The sequence below is a fragment of the Rhincodon typus genome, chromosome 17, assembly GCF_021869965.1.
Source record: "Rhincodon typus isolate 14 chromosome 17, sRhiTyp1.1, whole genome shotgun sequence".
NCBI lineage: Eukaryota > Metazoa > Chordata > Chondrichthyes > Orectolobiformes > Rhincodontidae > Rhincodon > Rhincodon typus.
In genome coordinates this window covers 41,115,999-41,140,979 of record NC_063348.1, presented here as the reverse complement: position 1 = coordinate 41,140,979, position 24,981 = coordinate 41,115,999, and the positions used below count along the sequence as shown (strand labels likewise).

The window sequence follows — 24,981 nt, the reverse complement described above, 5'->3', positions numbered from 1 at the left end:
GAAGTCCCATTTAGGTGTTTCAAGGCTGCTTTCTAATCTAGTATCATCTACAATTTTTACCATTCTATTTGCAATTAGAAAATAGAAACAGTAGGAATAACAAAGAAACAATTCCTGGTACTCCACTCAGCACCCTCCCACTGTCGCTCACTGAAAAGGATGGGATGTAATTTATAATGCTTATTTGGGGAATCACCAATAAAAATAAAAACTATATTTCCATAAGTACGCATCTCAAGGGCAAGGTGACATCAAAAACCATTTCAGCTGATATTCCTGGGCTGTAGCACTGAGTTGTAAATCTACCCAAGTGTTCTAAGTAGAATATGTTATGGTAATACGATAAATATCTCCACAAATAATTCATGAGTGACAAAGGTAGAAGTGAGTTATTGTTGCCTCATGAATGGAGATATTTATCCAGGATTGTTTCCAGTATATGGGAGATTTGGGACATATTACCTTGAAATCCAAATTTCCTATTTGAAATTTCGCCAAATGTCTAAAAAAACGTATGGCCATTAATGGTTTAAATGCCTGCCAATGATAAAATCCCAATCTCCTTACCCAAAAGACAGCTTTATTTATCACATTATATGACTGGCCAAGATCTGTTCTTTATGTACTTGCTACAAGAGGATCATAAACAAACATAGTGGAGTTTTTTATTAATTGGTAAAGCACTGTCTTGCTATGAGCAACAACTGAAATCTAATATTAAAATCATACAGAAGAGAAGAAAATAATCTTCTGTCATTATGAGCACCATTTGGTTGATGAGAATCAATGGCTGCAGCAATAATAAGTACTGGCAAGACATGAAAAATACTGTCATATCAGGAAGTAAGAACTCTAGTGGGAAAATCAAATGGAATAAGCTTGCTGACAAGCTGGAAATACTATATGTATCAGTTCAAAAGAAAAATAACTGGAGTGAGAATGCAAATGCGCTCGTGTTTGTTTGGTATTCATAAATCATCGTTTTTTGCACTTATGAGAAGGGCATTTCTTCTGTACTAAAATCATAAATAAGTTCATGAACACATTTACGATTTCACTTCACACAGTAATTATATGATTTGTGATGTAATCTAAATGATCAAGTGCATTCCAACCATGTCAAGCACTCAGCCTTGTTTTCTCTTTTTTAATCTATTTTGTCTCTGTCATGAGATACAAAATATTTGACAAACTAATGGGACCAAAGGGAGGCAAGTCACCAGGACCTGATGGCTTGCATCCAAGGGTTTTAAAGGAAGTAACTGCTGAGATAGTGAAGGCATTGGTTGAAATATTCCAGAACTCACTCAATTCTGGAAGGGTTTCAACAGATTGGAAACCACTAATGTGACAAAAACTGCTAACATCTCTGTTTAAGAGGGGAAGAAGACTGAAAGTAAGAAGCAATAAGTCAATTGACCTAACATCTGTTAATGGGAGAATTCTAGAGTCCATTATTAAGAAAGAAATATCGGGACATTTAGAGAAGCTTAACGCATTCAAACAGAGTCAATATAGTTTTGTGAATGGGAAATCATGTCAACAAATTTACTAGAGATCTTTGAGGATATGACAAGCAAAGTTGAGAAAGGGGAACCAGCTGAGGTAGTGAATTTGAATTTCCAAATTTGACATCGTGCAATATAAAAGGTTGTTACACAAGATTGGAGCTCACAGTATTGGGGTAATGTATTAGCATGGATTGAGGATTGGTTAACACATAGAAGACAGACAGTCAGGATCAATGTGTCTTTTTCAGGTTGGAAAGACATAACTAATGGAATGCCACAAGAACAGTCCCAGAACCTCAATTATTTAATATCTATATTCTATGCAGAGAAGTGTAAGGTGTTGTACTTTGGAAATTCAAACTAAGGTAGGACTTATACAGTAAATGGTAAGGTCCTGAGGAGTATTGTGGAACAGAGGGACCTAGCAGTACAAGTACATAGTTCGTTGAAAGCAGGGTCATAGGTAGACAGAGTGGTGAAGAAGGCATTTAGTATGCTGGCCTTCATCGGTTGAGGCATTGAGTATAGGAGTTGGGACGTTATGTTACAGTTGTATAAGTCGTTGGTGAAGCTGCACTTGGAGTATTGTGTACAGTTTTGGCCACCCTGTTAATAGGAAAGATGTAGTTAAACTGGAAAGTGTGCAAAGAAGATTTACAAGGATGTTGCCAGGACTAGTAGGCCTGAGTTATAGTAAGAGGTTGGCCAGGATAGGACTTTATTCCTTGGAACGTTGGAGAATGAGAGGTGACCTTATTGAGGTATATGAGGGGCATAGATAGGATGAATGCATATAGTATTTTTCCCAAGGATGGGGAATTGAAAACTAGAGGGCATAGGTTTAAGATGAGAGGGGAAAGATTTAAGAAGGACTTGAGGGGCAACTTCTTCATACAGAGAGTGCTACATATATGGAATCGGCTGCCAGAGAAAGTGGTTGAGGCACTACTATAGCAACATTTAATAAGCATTTGGATAGGTATATGGATGGGGAGGATATGGACCAAATGCGAGCAATTGGAACTATCTGAGTGGATACCATGGTCAGCATGGACCAATTTGGGCCAAAGGACCTGTTTCCATGTTGTTTTACTCTATGACTTGGAGGAGGCAGCAGTGTAATAAATCCAAGTTTGCCAATGGTACAAAAATAGGTGGGAGGGCATGTTGTGATAAGGACAAAAGGAATCGACAAAGGGAAATAGATTCGTTGAATCAGTGGGCAAAAACTTGGCAGATGGAATTTAATGGAGGAAAGTGTGAGGTCATGCATTTTGGTAGGAAGAATCAAAAGGCAGACCCTCACTTACATGGAGAATCCCCAAAATATTGCAGCACAAAGGTTTCTGGATGCTCTTCTGCACGAAATACAAAAAAGTTAGCATGCTGGTGCAGCAAGTAATTAAGAAGGTAAATGGATTTTGCTATTCACTGGTAGGGGATGGGAGTTTAAAAATATGGAAATCTTGTTACAACTGTACTGGGTGTTGGTGAGGCCAAACCTGAGGTACTGTGTATAATTTTGGACCCTGAATCCAGACATTGGAAGCAGTTCAAAAGCAGATTCACTAGGCTAATTCCTGGGATGAAGGTTTTGATAAGTTAGGCCTTTATTTATTGATTTTAGAAGAGTTAGAGATGATCTTATTGAAACAGACAAGATTCTGACAGGGCTTGACAGTGTAGATATTGAGAGGATATCTCCACTAGTGATGAAATCTCAAATTAGAAGGCATAGTTACGGGATAAGGGAATACTAATTTAAACTTGAAATGTGAAGATAATTTCATCTCCCAGTGGGTAGTGAATATCTGCAATTTTCAACCTCAGAGAGTTGTGGAGTTGTGAAAGTATTTAAAGGGGAGGTAGATAGATTTTTGAAATGTCAGGGAGTTGAGGGCTATCATAAGCTGGGACAAACAGAAGTTTATGTCTGGGGCAGATCAGTCATGATCTTGTTGCATGGTAGGTCAGACTTGAGGTCTAAATGGCTTATTCCTGCTCCTACTTCTCATGTTCTTGTGCAACATGATTAGGAAAGATACGAGTGTGAATTTTTATGCAATCTATTTTAAATTAAAATCTAATTACTCTTTTCTTTAAATCACTATTATTATGCAATTGTTATCCTACAGCAGGTGATTATTGCTGCCTCTTTTGTTCTTAACCGTTCATACATTCATTGAGGCAGCCACCAATGTAAGGCAAACTCTGAAACTGAGACTGGTTAAAAATGGTACCTTCAGAGCAGAAACTCCATTCCACCTAGCTGCATGCTTCAGATCAGTCAACACTTATAATTAACAAACTACCAATCTCTAGTGAGGCTGCTCTTATGTCTAGTTCTGGATGCCAGTCCATTTGTGTCATTGCCCTGGGTAGGCTGCAAAAGCGATTTGTTATGATGATGCTGGAGATGAGAAAGTTCCATTAGGGGGTCTTTTTACTAGAATAAAGAAGGTTAAGAAGACATTTGATAGAGACATTCAGCATTTTGGAAAGTTCTGACAGCTTCAAAACAGAAAAAAATTATTTCCATTGGTCAGTGAGTTGCTAACTAGAAACCATAAATTTAAAATTACCCACTGAACAATGAAATGAAGTGGTAAGAGGTCAGTAGAGTTCTTTTTTATGTAGTGGGTTGTTTGAACATGAATAGTCAATAAGGAATATTAAAACATTTTTAGTATAAATTAAAGCAAACAGAGCTGGCAGCGTCTAGCAACAGATTGCTCAATTGACTCTTAGGATGATTACATAGCAGTTAAATTTGATGTTCTTGGTCCCTCCCTAATTTATCCACTGTCGTGGGTGTAGGGCATAGTCAGTAAAATGTTTCACCATCCGTGCAGAAGATTTAGACGTTACCAATTCCAGAAAGTGATGAGTTTATGGGAATGTTTTTCCACACGCTACTGGCATTTCCTCTTGAAGCTGTCAGAGCAACATTCCACTATGAGTTATTTGTGACTTTTGACCATTCTCATACCAATGTTTATTTTTAATTTTAACTGCAAGGGATGATTAGTCCTCCCTTTGCACAAGTTGTTATCATTTTTCTTTTACAAAACTGATCTTACAAATAGAGTAGTTGTTGCAACATGTTACTCTGTTGGTTACGCACTTAATCTTTGTACTGTTTGTGATGGTTCAGCTTTTAGAGGAAACTGCAAATTTCACAGTCCCATTAGTTATTTTCAGTAGTGCAATAATGTAAATAGAATAGTCTTAATGAGTACCTTTACAAACTAGAAAAGATAGTATCAAAAAGCATTTGTTCAAATATATTGTGAGATGAATGCTTTGGTCAACATTTTATTGAAGTCTATGGTAAAGTAAATTGAGAAAATATATTTCCCTTGCTCAGTGGTCAGTATCTAGAGGGTATATTAATATGAATGCAATAGAAATAAGGAAGAAATTAGGAAATTACTTGAGAATTTTGGAAAGCTAAATACTTTATCATCATTTGAAGTAGAATCCATTCTACTCAGCGGAATAATTACTGAAAAATAAGAAAAGGAGATTGGGGAAAAGAGAGAGGAATGGAATTTAGTAGAAAGCTTATTCACAGACCTAGCACAGACATGATAGCCCAAATGGAATAAATATCTACAGTTTGTGGCAAGGTATTGACAGCATCATTTGCTTTCAGGAAATCTAGTAAATTGTAACTATTAGATATCAGTGGATGATTCAAATCTAGGACAATTGTTGACAGTTCCAGGGGAAGTTTGCTATCCTTCCAGTTGTGTTGACTATGAAACAAAAACATATTTCTCTATTAACATGAAGACCTCCACTGGGACCCAGTCACACTTGCATTGTCCATTGTGTTTTCATATTGTGCCTTGAGGCCTCAGTCTTGCTGTCTGCGCCTGTGGTCATACATCATTTCTCTCCCAAGACTTCAATGAAAGAAATAGACGTAAATTAAGAGACATTATTGAACAGAAATGAAAATACAACCAGAATATGAAAAGGAAAACATATGCATATCTAGTTCTGGGACAACTGACTCTAAGCCCTTCCCTTGTCGATGCCATTAATCCAAAGCAGCAATAGTGGATTATGACCACATCTGATCCATTGAGACAAGCTCCACACAGATTAAAGATTATTCAACATGATTTCAACTCAGTAGAATTAGGAATACAAAGAAAACATTTCACACTCTCAGGTGATCCCAAAGTGCTTTGCAATCAATGAGGCTTAACATTGCTAAAACCAATCTGAAGACTTTTGTCATACTCATCAAGACTAGGGCACAAGAAAACAGCATGAGAAGTTGCTGAATAGTTGGACTATCATTGTCAAGAAGTTACAGCCAGAAAAGTTGTCTGTCAATTTTAGTTCTCAGACCAGGTAGGTAGGTCCTGATTGGGCACAGTTTTACTATGGGAATGCAGCAGATTGGCACTTTCCACGACCTCTTTCCCAATGAAAAATTTGCAATGTGTGTACAAATTTCTTTTGCTCCATGGTTTGCTTTATGGGTTTTATGTACTAAAATACTTTGGTTCTAGCACATGCAGATGCATCACACTACAAGGCCAGTTGGTAATTTTAGATTGGTTTACAATGTAATTCTTAGAACAGTTCAGATTATTTATTAAATGTTGTCCAACAGCAGAATCATATCTAATGTTGGACATGTTATTCTGAGACCTGTAAACATGGGCTAGTTGAGTACAATCGACATCTCTGTGTTCAATGGAACATGCTGCTTGATCCAGTCCACCAGTCACTCGGATGTATGGCCTATGTACCTTGCATCAAGCTAACGTTGAAACTTTATATCACCTTATTTATTTGAGTGGTAGGCAAAACATCTTTTTGGCGTGTTGAAGTCTAGTACTTGTGAAAAGCACCTGTGTGTTCACTGCAAAGTATCAATATGAGACAGATAGCTTTACCTGTTGCTAAAACGTTTGAGACAGCGTCACCTTCCAAGGTAATCTGGCATAGACTAGGCACTGTTCAGAGCCAAAAGTGATGGACATAAGTCCTTTGTGATATAAAATGAGGGATGATTTGATCAGAGAAGCTATTTTCACACAAGGTGATTTAATCTGCCCAATCTCAGCATCAAGCTTCCACAGTGAGTTGATGGCTCACTTTCCAAAGGTGATCTTGTAGCAGGTAGAACTGTAGGAATTCCAAAATGTATACTGATGAATGTTAATCAGGCAATCAATGTACACTTGCCTGGTTTGAGATCAAAAGTGGAAGGGGTTTCAGAAAAGTTTGCTATGGTGACATTTAAGGTAGAATTGGATGTGTCACATATTTAAGACAGATGAGGAAGAAGTGTTTTTTTCAGAGGGTGGTGAATCTGTGGAATTCTTTACCACAGAGGGCTGTTGAGGCTGGGTCATTGAATATATTTCAAAGTTGAAATAGACACTCTTTTAATCTGTAAGGGAGTCAAGTGTAATGGGGAAAAGGGAGGAAAGTGAAATTGAGGATTATCAGTTCAGCCATGATCTCATAGAATGGCGGAGTTGAATTGATGGGGTGAATGGTCGACTTCTGCGGCTGAGACCTCATGTCTTAGAGTCTTAAAGGAACAATCACTTTATTAAAATTCTGCTTTCTATCTTACCAAATGCACCAAACCAGCTAGACATTGAGAAAATTTGATGCAGAAACCACAGCAGGTACCTGAAAAATTCAGCTTTATGCTTACTCTGAAGAATCTCCATGTTGTGTATGAACAAACTGCACCTCAGGGTATGACCCAGGGGCTCCAGCCACATGCACGGCCCATCCACAGACATTAGCGTCCAGCATTTGTCAACCCCTCATGACCAACATGGCACCTCTCTGATACACTGACAGTGTGCTCTCAAAGCACAGATTTGCATTGCAGTGCCCATCTGCATCTAGCATTGAAAGGCTGCTGCAAAGACACTTTGCACACAAGACGGGCACACAGTTGAGGGATTGGATCAGGCTGCATCTTTGGGCTGCTTGCTTGCTCACTCACTTAATGCCTACCTGCATGCTCACAGGATCCATGCCTTGCCTTGGGGGTCACACAATCAGGCATGTTGCCTTGCTGGTGGATGTCTTGATGTATGGCAGTGTGCTAAGTCAATCTCACACCTGCATCATGTGCCAGCAGCTTCTACAGGAAATACTGCATGTGCAGTAAGCAGCCAGCCATGTCTCAAAATATTAGGGAAGTTGTCCCCCTGAATTCCACCTAGGTCCATATTGAGAGGTGCCAACAATATCTGCAATGATGGATATAGTAAAACATGGATCGGAAGGGGGATCATATGAGAGGGGGTGGGTTTTGTTCACGGTCAGGAGCACGCTTGTTTCAAGGAGGAAACAGTGTATGACCAAAGTTGACATGATCATCTCAAATGCCTGGAATGGGTGGGAAAGGTAGACAGTGCAGGCACATTTAGGAAGTTTGGGTGGAACCTGAGGAAGTGCGAAGCCTATGGGATCAGTGAAGTTTGGGACCTCACCGATGCATAGAAGTGGATGCTGCAAACTACCACCTCCTGATGAGCAGTAACTCAACCGTTACCTTCCATTATCTTGGAAATTGAAAGTAGGTGTCGGAGAAAAAAATGGCCATGACCCACAGTTGGATAGGGTGGGGGTAAGTAACTCAGCCTGGGAGGGTGGGACTTCAGGGACCCAATGATGTTAGGACTTTTAAAGGGAGAGAGCCATGAACTGTATGGACACAGACCAATGGGGGTCCTCAATTTCTGGCAATTCTAAAGTATTTCCCTCAAATAAAAGTAAAATGCTGGAAATATGAAATAAAAACAAAAAGTGCAGAAGAAATTCAGCATGCTTGGCAATCTGCAAAGAGTGAAACAGAGTTAATATTTCAAGCCCAGTATGACTCTTCTTCCAGCCTGTGGTTTTGGAAGTGATGTGCCAATGAGTGCCACTGACAGCAGGGTTACTGTGTGAGTTGCAGTGGAATGAAAAGTGGTACTTACTGGGTTGGTGGAACATGGTTGTTTCAGCACCCCTGCTGGACCAGTCCCGGTCTTCTCCTGTAAAGGCCAGGATTCTCTCCCCTTATGGGGCGACAGCCTAATATCAGGCATCCCTTCATCTATACGGGTTCTTTCTGCCCTGTTGTGGGTTGTCTTTTCCTGTAATGGAAGGGAAGAATTGAATGAGATCAAAGTGGATCGCATAACTTCACTGTTACTGAAGGTGAGCACAAGACAGTGAAGTGTTAAGGCAGCACAGAGGTCATGCTGGGTTTGAGCTTTGGAAGGTTGGGGCTGATAAGAGCAAGTGAGGGAAGGAGTTGCAGGTACTAGTGGGAATGGTAGAGCATGAGTCTTGTTGGAAGGTGGGTAGAATAGCAGAGATAGGGTGAGTGTGAGGTAGCGGAGAGAAAAGAGTGGCTCTTATCTCACACAGCAGAGAAGGTCATTGACTTCCTTGAGACATTGTTGCCCACTCCTCTAGACTGTAGGGAGTGCAGTGACCTGGGTGGTAACCTCGGACCAGACTGCCTCTCCTTTTTACCACCCTATCTAGCAGAACCTCCAGACCCCTTTTGAAGAATCACAGTGCCGTCTTTCCTTTCAGCAACATCTTCTGCAAACATCCTTGATTGTAGGGCATCTTCAGAATCCCAGTGTTCATTCAGGTGCACAGCAGTCTTGTAAAGAAGGCATTGGCTCATGGATGCCAGTCTTTTGGCTGCCAACTGCCATTGTTCTGGGAATAGCAAGAGAGGTAAGAAGGGGCCAGAATTAGACATGAAGGATGCTATTGGTGCAGGGTATGTGGTTAATGAGGCAAGTTTGATAAGATACAGTGAGCAAACACACTGAACCTTGTGGAGAAATGCCTCCAAAGAAATTGTGTAACTCTGACTTAGTCAATAAAACATAATATTCAACCCTAAAAATATTCCCAGTTAACTGTTCTTCCAGCATTTCTATGTTGATGGTGGCACAACCAATCAGCACTTCTTCTCATACTGTAGAAATAGGTGCTCCTTTTCCAAGGCTGGCATCTTACATTCTTGCCTTTATGAGTCCGAGGCAAAAAGTCTCAACTCTATGTCTCCTTTTAGTAATGTCTTCATTTGGGACAACCATGTATTTATTTCATCAGAAGTATTTTGTTAAATGTAATCTGTGAATTTAATCTGTAAGTATGGCTGAAGAGTATTTGATTGGATAAATGGACTTGACAACCATTAAAATGTCTTTGATCTAGCAATTGGCATACATAGTGATTAGTTTCAGACATTATAACATTACAAGAAGGGCAGCATGGTGGCTGAGTGGATAGCACTGCTGCCTGACAGTGCAAGGGACCTTGGTTTGATTCCACCCTTGGGCAACTGTCTGTGTGAAGTTTGCGCATTCTCGCCGTGTCTGCGTAGGTTTCTGCTTGGTGCTCCGATTTCCTCCCACAGTCCAAAGATATGTGGATTGCCCATTTTGTCCGGGGTGTGTAAATTAGGTGGATTAGCAATGGGAAATGTGTGAGCTTGTTGGGCGGAATGGCCTGTTTCCACACTGTAGGGATTCTAAAATGATGATGACAAGAGATTGAAAATGATAGGACAGAGATTACACATGAGGTATTGACTGGAAACATACCTACCATTAACCAGATGAAACTGCAACAGAAGATACATTGCATTCCAAATAGTGGTAGCAGTATGTGACAGTGTGAAGTGATTCCACAACAAATGATCAAAATTTTGTTGTCCTGCCACATCAGTCATGAACGGTGGTGGGCATTTAAACAACTAACCAGAGGATGGGCTCTAAAAATGTTCGCAATCTTAATGCACATCAGTGCACAAGACAAGAGTGAAGCTCTTCAGCTATCGTTCAATCTTCAGCTAGAATTATTCAGGATAGAATTAGTAGTCACATGGGAAAAGGTGGGTTGATTAGGAAGAGTCAGCATGGACTTCCAAAGGGGAAATTATATTTAAACGAATTTGCTAGAGTTAATTTGACATGGATTTTTGAAAGGGAAATCATGCTTGACAAACCAGCTGGAATTTTTCAAGGATGTAACTAGTAGCGTTGATAAGGGGGACCCAGTGGATATGTTTTACTTGGACTTTCATAAGGCTTTCAGTAAGGTCCTACATAAGAGATTTGTTTGTAAAATTAAAGGATTTAGGGTAGTGTACTAATATGGATAAAGAATTGGCTCATATCAGAAGTAGTACCAGGCATACCTAAAAATGAGGTGGTAACCTGGTGAAGATACAAAATAGGACTACTTGTGTCCCAAACACCATAAGCAGCAAGTGATAGACAGAGTTAAGCAACCCCACAACCAATGGATCAGATCTAAGCTGTGCAGTTCTGCTACATCCAGTCATGAATGGTGGTGGGCAATTAAACAACCCATTGAAGGACGAGGCTGCACAAGTATCTCCATCCTCAATGATGGAAGAATCCAACACATCAGTACAAAAGATAAGGCTGAAGCATTCACAGTAATCTTCAGCCAGAAGTGCCAAGTGGATGATTCGTCTCGGCCTCCTCCGTTTGTCCCCAGACTTACAAATACCAGTCTTCAGCACATTTGATTCACTTCATGGATGCTGTAAAGACTGCAGGCCCTGACAACATTCCGGCAATAATACCAAGAACTTCTGCTGTGGAACTCACTGCTCCCCTAGCCAAGCACTTCCAGTACAGTTACAACACTGGCATCTACCTGACAGTGTGAAAAATTGCCCAGGTATGTCCTGTACACAGAAAGTAGGACAAATCTACCTGTTCTCCAGTTGTGAAGAAGGGTCACTGGACCCGAAATGTTAACTCTACTTTCTCTCCACAGATGCTGACAGACTTGCAGAGTTTTCTCAGCAATTTCTGCTTTTGCTTCTGACTTCCAACCTCCACAGTTCTTTGCTTTTTATCGAGATGTATAACTTCTTGGTGAGAGCACACTTGGTGTATTGTGTACAGGTTTGGTCTCTTTATTTTAAAAGATTGTACTTGTTATACACAAAGTACACTGAAGGCTCCCCAGATTGATTTCTGGGATGGTAGGTTTGTCATGTGTGTCTGCTGAGCCTGTATTCAATAGTTTAGAAGAATGAGAGGGGATCTCAATAAAACATTAGAAGTTCTGACAGGTCTGGACAGACTGGATGTGTTGATAATGTTTCCCCTGGCCAGGGATCCTGAACAAGGAGTCATGGTCGCAGAAAACATGGCAGGCCATTTCAGACTGAGATAGGAGACATTTCTTCACTCAGATGGTGGAGACTAATTTACTGAATATAGTTAAGAAAGAAATTTCAGGAAGGCAAAGGCATCAAGGGGTAAAGGGAGAGAATGGGAGTATGGTATTGAGATAAAGGGTCAGCCACAATAATGTTGAGTGGCAAGATGGGCCGAATGGCTATGTCTGCTCTTATTTTCTATATTTGGATTAACTATCACAAATTGATATGTTTGAAATGAAGGCAGTATGTAGAAATTATTCTACTTTGGACACTCTTGCTTCTTATTTTGGATTAGGCTAACACTGGCACACGATTTATGAAAATTAAAATGCCATCTTTTTCTCATACAGTTGTTGCATTGTGCCAAAATATGTACGAGTGTGAAACTACTCTTAGAGAAATAGGAACATTGGTACATAGAAATAGGGATAGGCCATTCGACCCCTCAGGCCTATGCCTCCATTCATTTAGATCATAGCTTAATTTGAACCTCAACTCCACTTACCCACGTTAGCCTCCTGTCCCTTGATATGCCACACCTGACAAAAATCTCATGGTTCATTTTATTTTAACTAAAATATAATTTAAAAGTGTTACCAAATCCACATATTAATGGCCTTTCCAATGATCTGCCTGGGGATATAGAAATCGGCCCTTGCTGATGTTGCTTTTATGCAATTGACCTGCAATTGACATTTAGTTGCTACAAAAACTCATCAGAAAAGACTGAAGCTTGAAGAAAAAGCTGTTCGAGGATGAAGACTGCAGCGAGCAGACGTCAGGTTGACTTGAGATATAGCTAACGATAGCCAAGCATAACATCTGATACAGCCCAAGCCAGATGTTTTAAAACATGACTACTCAAATAATTCTTTTAAGGAAGAACATATATTATCTGCAAATTTTAATTCAATCCAATGCCATTCTGCTTCGTTCTAATATCTAAAACATATGGCTTTGCTAAAAAGCAGCCATATACTGGACTACTAATGATACATATTAATTCAGACTGCTTTAAACACAGAGACATTTTGAATAACAGTTTGCTTTTTAAACAAGAATCTCATTTCTTTGGGTAGTGCTTTACCACAAAAGTTGTTTAAAATGTCAAAGACTAACTCTGCCCAGAGACCATTTCCTGCAAAGAACTGCAACTCCTGGGGGAATCTCTGTGGTCAGGGTTTAATTGACCATTTTCAGCACCAGTGCCAGATGCAGTACACTACATGATGTCAATTAAGCTGAATCAACACTGAAATGTTGCATGACCCCTAACCCTGAGGTAATTCGTATATGGTCAGTTCTGCTATTTTCCCCATTCATCTCAACATGCGGTAACCATTTTGCATATTTTTACAACAGAATAAACTCTTAACTCCTAATGGACCACCACAAGGTTTAATTGAGGTGAATCTCGTGGAAGATTTTAAGTGGAAACTGGATAGGTATATGAATGGAAAGGGAATAGGTAGGTTAATAGCCTTAGATGAAGTAAGGTTGGAACAAGTCCATGTGGCAAATGAATACTGGAATTGGCTATCAGGCTGAATGGGCAGTCTCTGAGCTGTGGTCTAGACCCATTTCAAATTCTCTACATGAATCTGTTAAAAACAATGTGCAAAGACCTTAATGACCAGAGGATAGCTTGAAATGCGTTACAACTAATCAAGTACTTTTGAAGTGTAGTCTCTGTCGTAGTAAACATGGTAGCTGATTTTCTGCACAGCAAGGTTCCACCTAGAGCACTTAACTAAATGATCGTAAAATCTGCTTTTTTCATGATAACCAAGGGTTGAATATTGTCCAGAATATGTGGAGGATCCTCTGTACTCTTTTTAAAAAATTGCCCAAGGGATATTTTACATCCACCTAAGACAGAATTGTAGAGTCATAGAGTCTGAGAGATGTAATCAAGTGGTATTTGCCAGCATTTGGCCCATATCCCTTTAAACCCTTCCTATTCATGTACCCATCCAGATGCCTTTTAAATGTTCTAATTGTACCTATCTCCACCACATCCTCTGGCAGTTCATTCCAAACCCTCTGCATGACAAATTTGCCCCGTAGGTCCCTTTTAAATTTTGCGCTTCTCACCCTAAACCCACGTCCTCTAGTTTTAGATTCCCCTACCCTGCGAAAAATATTCACCCTATCCACGCCTCTCATGATTTTCTCAACCTCTATAAGATCACCCCCTCAGCCTCCGATGCTCCAGGGAAAATAGCCCAGCCTATTCAGCCTCTTCCTAGAGCTCAAACCCTCCAATTCTGGCAGCATCCTTGTATCTTTTCTGAACCCTTTCTAGTTTCACAACAACTTTCCTCCATATAATGTTTCTTGTGAAAGGCACACTGCAGTATACATTGATGTGACGGCCTAGATCAAGTGCTCAAGTTTCTAGAGTGAGGTCTGATCCTATAGAACCCTGACTGAGAGGTAAATACACTTCAACTGAGCTGTGCCAGTGTTGGAAATGCAGTAGCAAGTGCGGATTCCTTTTCAGTAATCATTGTCACATATTAATTGTTACAAAACACGTGGATATATCTAAGATAAAGTAATATGCCTTTCAATGCATGTTCCTATCCTTAGGCTGCATATCTCCATGATTCCAGAAATGAAAAACTTCAGTCATGAAGATAGATTCAAATTGGGATTGTTCTCTTTCGCAGAAGAAGGCTGAGAGATTTAGCGGAAGCTTTCAAAAAGCATGAGTTGGCTGGACAGAGTATATAGGGAGAAGTAGTTTCTGCTTGTGAAAAGTAAACAAAAATGAGAGGGCATTGATTTAAAGTGATGTGTAAATGAAGCAATGGTGATGTGAGAAAAAGTGTCTTCACACAGCAGATAGGGTATGGAATATATTGCCTAGAAATATTGAGGTGGTAGTATTCAAGAGGGCAGTGGATGATTATTTGAATAGAAATGGGGCTCAGGGATTTGGGGAAAAAGCAGGAAATTTGTAGTAAGGAGTAGGACCTGTGCAGGCACCATGTACCAAATGGCCTTCTCCTGCACCATAGCAATTCTGTGATTCTATGGGTCTCTGAAAATGTGAAGCCGCTGATACTATCCGAGGTTGGTGCTCAGCTGGCACTGAGGAGATGTTTGAAATGGCTTTCGTAGAGTATAAAGTTATTATGCCCAGAGATTATGGACTTACTGCCCAGAAATCAAGCTAGCATTATGGTTTGTTACTGAAACTGTCCAATTTTCAATTCTAATATAATCAATGCTCCAGACCTTAATCAAAACTAAGGAGTTGATTCCCAGATGCCAATTTTATGTCCCATCCCTTTCTCTGTAACTTTCACATGTCCTACAGCCCTCTGAAAACTCTACATTCCTCCAACTCCAGCTATTCAACTATGGTGGCTGCTCCTTCAACTGTCTAGACCCTCAATTCTGGAATTCCAAATTCCAAATCTCACATCTCTCCTCCTCCTTTACTTTGCTGCTTGGAGCTTACCTCTTTGACCAAGCTTTTGACCACTTGTCCCGATGCTGTCTCTATACTGCAGTGTCCAGTTTCTTTCGACGACCTTATTACTTTTTAATATGTTAATAAAGGCAGTTTATAATATAAGTTGCCATTGTCTGCAGATACGAAGATACTAAAAAAAACACTTTAAATGGTGCTTTCACTGCTTCACCTGAATAACAAATCTGACATGCAATCTTTTTTTTTCATTTCCGATAAGGAGAGAAGCCTTATCAGTGTGATTTCAAGGACTGCGGTCGACGATTCTCCCGTTCAGATCAACTCAAACGACACCAGAGAAGACACACTGGTAAGAATGTCTTTCTATTAATAAAGTAATTGAACCCACTGAGTTCAGCATGATTATTAATGATCATACAAGCTGATGGGCAAGAGAAGACCAGCTAGTAAATCAGGCATGCCCACATTTCATGGTTGCTGGATTATAATGACTAAATCCTTCAGATATCCTCTTGCCCATCATCTCCACCTCAACCATGTAACCTCCTGGGAGAGACAATACAACAGAAAGCAGTCAAGAGCAAGTAACTTAAAAAATACACTGTTAAACCCGGTCTGATCCACTCAGCTGTTGAAGCCAGTCCAGGAGATCACATGTAATAAGTGCTATCTTTAAAAAGGACATATTCCATATGACACATATCAGGAATAGATAAAATTCCCTCTTGAAGGTGAGCAGAATCAACACAGTAGGTGACAAATGTATTTCCTGCAGGGTGTGATGCACAGACCATACACAGTGGTGAAAAAGTTTGCAAATACATGAATGTATAAGTCAATGCCAATGTGTATTACATGCAGAATGCTAACTACAGTGAGAACGTTAGCCTGTCTTTTCTCTGACAGCCCTGTTCATGGGGTACAAACATGACTGACAATGCCAGACGTAATTGCCCATCCTTAATTCCCTTGAGAAGCTGGTGGTGAGCTGCTTTCTTGGTTGCCTGCACTCTATATGTTTGAAATTGCTTATGGCAAGACCGTTCCAGGATTCTGACCCAGCAACAATGAAGAACATGTTTTCGAATCAGGATTTTGCATAAATTACTGGTTGGCGTTGCACCCATGCATCTGTTGCCCTTGTTCTTATTGATGTTCAAGATCACAAGTTTGAGGGATACTGTCAAGGGAGTCTTGCCAAGTTGCTGCAGTGCATGTGGTAAACGGGACACATTCCTGTCACTGCATTCTAGTGGTGAAAGGCACGTATGATTAGTTAGCATATTAGAAGCACCTATACTTGCCTGTTCAGCACTTTATCACCTTTGTCCCTACTAAGTCTTTATGCATACTTTCTAAGCTGGGCAACCTGATTAGAATTGCTTTTTCTTCCCTTCCTTAGGGGTAAAGCCATTCCAGTGTAAAACATGTCAGCGTAAATTCTCCCGCTCTGACCATTTAAAGACTCACACTCGAACTCATACAGGTAAAACAAGTGCGTAAACTTTTTTTTTGACATTTTACTTTCTTAGACGCGGATTTTAATATTTTAACAGCTAATATTCACGCTGCTAACGTAATACGTCAACCCTTTGAGCACTAAATGTTATTTTTGGAGCTAAATGCCTAATCTTAAAAAAGAGGATAATTCTTAAATGAGGTTTTTTTTGAGTTTTATCACCAATTGATTCCCTTTATTCTCCCCACAGGAGCTGCTGGCCGAAACGCAGCCTCCTTGAGCTGGGAGGGCAGGATGGTTGGGCCTGCGGACTTCTCCATGACCACCATCAATGCCACTCCATGAAAGGTCAACAGGGAAGTGTACTTGTAGCAGGGGGAGAGACAGATATACCAGTTTTTGTTTTTATTTAAATACCCACCCCTAATCTACACACCACCAACCCTGAAAATGCACACAGAAGAGAATTCTGTTATAATCTTTGATATTTTGTTTGGAAATCAAGTCAAGTACTAAAGTGAAATTTTCACCAGTGGAGGCTGGCAGGATTCAAAAGCAGCCCATAAAACCCTTAGAGGTCAGTTTTTCTGAAATGTTATTTTTATGGTTGATTAGAATTTAAGAATTCCACCACCTCCAGACCAAGTCCATGAGACATGTATAAGTTCTGTTTGCCCAATAAGGAGGCATTCTGTTTACCTTAGATCAGAGAAATTTGGAAACAGTTGGCATGATCCAAAGCTTAGGGAGCATTTAAAAATTTAAAAAGTAGTGCTGGAATTAAATTAGTTAACAGAGATCAAGCTTCCTCTTGGTGGTAGCGCTCCCTTGCTCCCTTGGCTAATGTTTTGCAGAATTACACAAACTGAGTTGAAAGAATCCCCTGCCCTCGAAGGTAGAACTACTTTCACAGATTTTATGAAGGTGTGCAATTGATTTGTCAAATCAGCAGTGCTTTTAGGTACTGTGGACTTACCTAACTTAGGTTTTTAATGTTTGATTCTATCATGGAGGGTTGATTTGCTTCTGCACTTTCAGTGCTAAATATGACTTGTTGGAGCCATCTGGATTCCAAGATCCAGCTTAGGTTATCTGCCACCTGACACCCTCTTCCCCAAGTAGGATTAGAATTGATCCTAGGAATGAAAAAATATTTTTCATGATTTTATTATTGTTTCATAAATTTCAAAACTTTGTGTAAATTGTACTTTTGGCTATCATTATAGTTAAAGTAACATAGTCCTCAAAGGGTTAAAATCTGCTCAAATCTTTCACAGCATCAATGATTTGTGAAATAACAAATGTTTTTAATTTGATTTAATTTAATTTGATTGCACTTGTCCTTTTCTTGACAGCATTTTCATATCAACACATGTAAACTCTATAGCTTCTGTTTAATATATATAAAACTTTATATCAAAGTTTGGCAGGACTTTAATAGTTTGTAATTCATGGGCAGCTTGACTCACATTCATCCAATGTACAAAATAAAATGGTTATTTGCCTTAATGTATGGATACAGATACTGGTGTCTTTGGGATTGGGAGAAGGGATGTGTCCAGTATAACTTGACCCATCAATAGGGGGACCTGAAATGGTTGATTGCATTTATACTCCATTGAAGTCAATAATGAGTTAATAAGTTGTAAAACTAACATCTCAACTATGGGTTTCCATCCACATTTCCAGTTTGTAAAAATATAACTGAATGAAAATTCCTTTCGAGTTGAGGGTAGAAATTCTTGTTGGTTGTCATTTTGTGAAAGCCTAATATTTTTGTGACAAATTTCCATCGCTGAAATGTTAATGGCAGTGCCAATCTCTTTAAGACATGATAACTGGATGAATACTAAAATAGTGCCAATGACACAATCACTTCATCAACAATAATTTCTTTACTTTCAAAGATCTACACCATAAATTAGTTACAAAATACCAATATAGTATTGAGATTATGCAAGAAAATAAGGTATGGGGCATCAAATATTCTTATGCAGCCTAACAATAATAAATATTGACTCCATACCTAGCGGGGTCAGTCAGAAATGCCAAAGGCCATGATGTTGAAAAGTCATGTTTGTGCTCTTTCTGGCTTGAAGTTGGGACAATGTGCTGGTGCAGAAGGAAAGGCTTTGGAATCTATTTAGGGCTGTGACTTGATACCAAAGTCCCCAGTTCCCCATTAAAAGTGATGCTTACAAGCATCATGTACGTACCTCAGAACTTTTTGGAGACTTATTCATGGATTGAAAACAAGATGTCCAGCACCCAGAATCTGCCAAAGTTGTCTTTTGTGAGGATCAGTCCCACAGGGAATGCCAAATCACTGCAGCCTGACTGCAATGACATAAAAATCAAAGAATCCTACAGAACAGAGGGAGGCCTTCTGGCCATCATACTTGTTTCGTCTCTGTGAAAGAGCTATCCAATTAATCCCACCTCCTACTCAATCTCTTTAATTCTGCAAACTTTCCCCATCAAATATTTGTCCAGTTCCCTTTTGAATCTTATCAATGACTCTGCTCTCACCACCTAGCCAAGCAGGGCATTCCAGATAGCTCTCAGCATAAATTTTATCATTCTCATCTCACCTCTAGGTCTTTTGACAGTCACCTTGAGTCTGCATCCTCTCATTATCAACCTTTCCAATCCTGAAAACAGTTACTCATTATTTCTGTCTCAAAGTGTAGTGAATTGTGGAATTCTTCATCAGAGACGGCTGTCAAGTCTGCGTCGTTAAGTATATTGAAGGCTGAGATAGATAGATTTTAATCAGTAATGGAATGGAGGGTAATGGAGAAAAGGTAGGAAAGTGGAGTTGAGGATTATTACATCAGCCTTGACCTCATTGGTTGGCGGAACAGAGTGGCTAGCTTCTGTTCCTTTGTTCTATGGGCTAATTTACTAATCAAAGCCATTCACAAATTTGTCCTTTATCAAATCTTCCCATAAGACTCCCTGCTGTAAGGATAAAATTAAAACAGATTTTCCAGTCACACAACATAATTGGTATCCCTCATTCCTGGGATCATTCCAGTGTATTCTGCACCCTGTCCCAGGCCTCACCATATAATTTCAGTGAATTAATTTACTTTCTATTATTCTAAATTGGATTATCAGAGGAACTGAATTTGAAATGATGGTGTGCAATCCAGTCAGCCTCTGCTTTTAAAAATTGCACTGGAGTAGTTCAGAGGAAGGGGAAGGATGATTCATGAATCTTGGGTTCTGATCCATGACAAGCTCAGAGTGATGAACTTAGTTTCTCTGGAAGACAGATTGAGGGAATGATGTGATTCTTTAAAATGCTGAGAGATGTGGCATGTGTAGGTGTAACTTGGGCCATTACTACAAACTGAAGGGAATTTAGAAAGTTAAAAATTCAAAGAAATGAGAAGAGGTCATCCTCCGTTGAGTTGTGGCTATATGCAGCAAATTTACAGCATGGGTTCAAAAGAACATTAATAAATGGATCAGACCATTCAGTTAAATACTGGCTGACCTGCATCACAACCATTATCCTTAACGTCTCACATAGCACAAATCTTGATCTCAGTCATATTAGCTTTACTTGTCTTACAAGCCTATTGCGAGGACAGTTCCTGATTTCCACAAGCCTTCTTGCGAAAAATATTCTCTTAATTTTGTTCCCATAAAGTTTAGCTCTTACCAGAACAAGTTGCTTCTTTATTTGTTCCCTACCATGTTCTTCCAACATTTTACGAACCTCAATCAGATCACTTCTGGACCTCATGTTTCAAGGCCATGTTTATGCAATCTGTTCCCAAAACTTAAAGCTCTAAAGACCTTAGAAGGAAGCCAATTGATCCACCATGTCTCTGATAGTTCTTTGCTAGAATTCAAAATGAATCTCTTGCTCCTTCATGATGCCATGGCCCTGTCCATTTTTCTGCTTCAAGTATTTATTCAATTTTCTCAAACAGTACAGCAATATCTGCTTTTACCATATCCCCTAGATAAACATTCCACACTTTCACAATTTTCTGTCAAAAAAAGATTCCAAACTTTGTTCCAGTGACACATTAAAACCATTGAATCCCTTGTCTTTGACTCCCAACCAGAAATAATATTCTTAATCATTTGGTAAAATCTACTTAGGCTGTATGATAAGAGTTGGTGCATTGCAATTCATCCCTCTGACATAGTTTCCCATCGTTGATAGAATCATTGAGCAAAAACAGGTTAAATATTGTCAAAAAAAGCTTAAATATGACTGATTGAAAGTGGAGTTGGGGTTTACACAGGGATAATCCCAGGGAATGGCACGACATATGTAATTCCATCTGAAAGTCCATCTAGTTAAAACATGATGGACTGAATGGCTCCCCTTCTGTGCTGTAATCATTCTGTGATTTACCAGCTAGGTACCGGCCAAGATGCTAAGATTATCCATGGATCCTAATAAAATCTAAGAGGCTGGGGTTGGGACATAGGAAACACTGAGTCAGACTGAATAACAGTCGTATGTGGTTACGAAGACCATATTACAAAGAACAAAGAATAATACAGCACAGGAACCGGTCCTTCGGCACTCAAGCCTGCGGCAACACATTTTGTCCTTCCATACTAAAACTGCCTTCACTTACAGGGTCCGTATCCCTCTATTCCATTCCTTTTCATGTATTCATCCAGGTGCTTCTTGAATGCTGCTATTGTGTTTGCTTCCAGCACCAACTCTGGCAATGTGTTTCAGGCACTCACCACCCTTTGTGTTCAAAACTTGCCTTGCACATCTCTTTTAAACTCTGACCCCTCCCCCTCTCCACCCCACACACACACACCTTGAACCTGTGCCTCCTAGTAATTGACCCCTTCATCCTGGGAAAAAGCCTTATATTTTCCACTCTATTCATGCTATTCACAATCTTATAAAGTTCTATCAAGTTGCTGCTCGGCCTCCTGCATTCCAGTGAAAACAAACCCAATCTATCCAACCTTTCTTCATAGCTAAAATCCCCCATACCACGCAACACCCTCGTAAACCTTTTTTGTACCCTCTCCAAAGCATTCGCATCCTTCTGGGAGTGTGGTGACCAGAACTGTTAACAATATTGCAAGTGTTGCCTAACTAAAATTCTATAAAGCTGCAGCAGAACTTGTCTATCCAGATACTCAGTTACCCTTCCAATGGAGGCAAGCACGCCATAGGCCTTTTTTACTACCTTATCTACCTGCGCTGCCATCTCCAGTGATCTATAGATCTGCACACCCAGATCCCTCTGTTTATCAATAGTCCTAAGGGTTCTGCCATTCACTGTGTAATTTCACCCTGTACTTGACCTTCCAAAATGCATCACCTCACATTTGTCCAGATTACTCCATCTGATATTTGTCCGCATATGCCTCCAGCTGATCTATATCCTGCTGTATCCTTTGAGAAACCTCCTCTCTATCTGCAACTCCAGCAATCTTTGTATTGTCTACAAACTTACTAATTAGACCAGCCATGTTTTCCTCCAAATCATGTATGTAGACAACGAACAGTAGAGGTCCCAGCACTGATCTCTGTGGAACACCACTTGTCACAACCCTCCATTTGGAAAAGCATCCGTTCACAGCCACCCTCTGACATCTATGCTTAAGTCAGTTCTGTATCCATCTTGCTAGCTCATCCTGATACTATATGACTTCATCTTTTGTCCCAATCTGCCATGAGAGACTTTGTCAAAGGCTTTACTGAAGTCCATATAGATAACATCAACCGCTTTTCCTTCATCAATCATCTTTGTCAAAAAACTCAATTGAGTTAGTGAGGCACGATCTCCCTGCACAAAATCATGCTGTCTATCACTCATAAGTCCATTTGCTTTTAAATGCATATAGATTTTGTCCCTGACAATTTTTTCTAATAATTTCCTACCACCAATGTGAGGCTCACTGGCCTGTAATTTTCTGCAGCATTTGCAGGAATTTTTCAATATATCATCGCATTTTGTTGGATAAACCACATTCCCTCAGGTGGTTAAAAGGGTAGGATGTTGTTCATGATGAGGGCATTATAAATAGACAGGACAGGAATGTCCAAATGGTCATTTTTTTCTTATTTCACTCCTTTCCTAAATTGGTATTCTCTTCTGAAAACACTGTCATTCCAATAGAATGGTATAATAGTGGCAACAAAAGAAAAAAGTGCACATTTTAAATTCTTGTCCTACTCATAATGACATTGATCCTTGCCATATTTCCTCTCCTTGTGAGTTGATGAATAATGACACCAGCTGTATAAATACAAAACTTCAGTAATAAAACAATTTTGTGACTCAGTAATTATTGTATTAGGTGCATATACACTGACAAAGAAAAAAACAAGCTATGAGGGTGCTTCCCATGAATTAAACCACTACAAAAAGTCCTGTGTAACACAATCACAGAGAATAAAGATCTGAAAAGAGGCCAAGATTCTAATCGATCTAATCCTTGATGGATCATGTTTAAGTAGTATCAGCGACGGTACCTTGAATGTAAAAAAAACTAAAAGTTCATTAGGGCTGCTGTTTTAACAGGTGAAAAGCCCTTTAGCTGTAGGTGGCCAAACTGTCAGAAGAAGTTTGCCAGGTCCGATGAACTGGTTCGCCACCATAACATGCACCAGAGAAACCTGACCAAACTTCAGCTTACTCTCTAAAAGGTGAACATGACTGCAACGAACTCAAAGAAAAAGTGACAACACACGCTGTTGGGGAACTCTACTTCCTTCTGTTCACCCCTGCTCTAAATGTTGAATAACTCACAGGTTAATGGGACAGAATCGATGTCCACATTTCTATGCCTACCTGATATATGCACCACCAATGTAGTTGTATTGCGCCTCTTCTTCCCATTTATCGTTCAAGCCAGGGTTGCCAACTCTGCTTCAAAGTACTCATGGAGGTTTTGTCGCCTTCTGCCTTCAAACCATACTCAGCCCGTGATCAAACGAACAGTCTCCTTATTTCCCCCATCCTTGAATACAGTATCATCAATATTGCTTACAATTGAAAAAAACAGATGTGTTGAAAGGAAACAAAGAACGTGGAGACTTTCTGTGGTACCCGATATGATTCAACTCCTGAACTATTTACAGCAGGGTCAGCCAGAAATTCCTGGAAACTGCCCAGGACATTCTTGGAGGGTTGGCAACCTTGGTCTGAGTGTGAAAGAAGAGGTGGATTCAAAGCATGTAGCATTGTTAATGGGAATCAGTAGCAAGACACTGCAAATTGGGCAGTGGTGGTGTTCACTGAGTCACTGTTCTTGGGTTGTATGACAATTCATACACTCCTTTGTAAATATTATGTATATAGAGACCTGTTGGAATTGAATACCACTGTATCTCATTTGTTTTTTTTTAACAAAATGGAAATCTAGATGTATGGTAACCATGTGACATGTGGCGAGTGAAAAAAATGGCAAACGTGCAGGTGGGCATTAAAACTATTGGGTTAACCTGTCTTTTGAACCCCATAGTAGATTCACGGAGAAGCAATTAAGTGGGGTAATGATGTTGTTTATCAATTTGAAGTGTACTTTAATCAAATTATGTTAAGGAAGAGGTAAGGTTAACCAGCAATGCTTTACAAACACCTTGTTAAAAAATTGTACACAATATATCGAAAGGCCACGCTGGCTATGTGGCTGATTAGCTGTAATGTTAACAGACATAGTTAAATGAAAGAAAAAGGCTGGTCCACAACTATCATTAACCATTCCTCTTGAAAATAAGTAACTTAATGACTTTCAGAAATCTTCAAGTATGATATGTGAAGAAATCTTTTTAGTGTAATGGATTGTACTGTACCCAATGTTTCTTTGTTCATCTATTTACTGCTACCAGCTGGAAATTATTATGTATATATCTGATAATGTATTGCTGTGCCCAAAAATAGGAGGGTTATTAAAAGTAGAGAATAAACAGAAGAATAGGTACGTCACAGATCTGGTTTGTTTGCTTTAATGTGCTCTGATAACACTGAAAATGCAAGCAGCATTCTCCCTCCCCACCATACTCCCTCCCCCACTGCATTCTTAATTACAGATGACCACAAAGGAGAAAGCGATAGAAGTCTGGCAGCTGTTTTATTTAATGTTTAGTGTCCTATTTTTGGTGCCTTGTTGTTTCCTGAATGCCACTTTGTATTGCTGAATGCTTCCATTTCTGGTCAATATGACAATCCGCTCCCTCTTGGTCTCAGCAGCAATCTGCTCATGTCACATAAAGCAAGTCAACAACAATGACAAATGAAATTAATGTTTATAGAAAGACTTTAGGTTGTTGTGGAGGGGAGGGCGGATGAAGGGGGTCTCAACGGACAGCTTGAGAATCAGTGAGAACTTCACATTTACTGCTTTTTGGGAAGGTTCT

The 24,981-nt window shown here is 39.7% G+C and overlaps 1 protein-coding gene across 4 annotated transcripts in view; it reads left to right on the top strand.

Annotated features, from left to right (window-relative positions):
• wt1b (WT1 transcription factor b) overlaps positions 1-24,550 on the top strand; it is an 82,672-nt gene extending 58,122 nt beyond the window's left edge. Inside the window, exons 6-8 of one of the 4 annotated variants that reach the window (XM_020511050.2) lie at positions 15,420-15,509; positions 16,563-16,646; positions 23,144-24,550. In XM_020511050.2, the coding sequence (XP_020366639.1) occupies positions 15,420-15,509; positions 16,563-16,646; positions 23,144-23,265 (296 nt within the window). In that variant the 3' untranslated portion in view covers positions 23,266-24,550. Of the gene's footprint in view, positions 1-15,419; positions 15,510-16,562; positions 16,656-16,869; positions 18,129-23,143 lie in introns of those variants that run through there. The other 3 variants (XM_020511049.2, XM_020511052.2, XM_020511051.2) reach the window with 3 other exon arrangements.
• Positions 24,551-24,981: the final 431 nt, after the last annotated feature.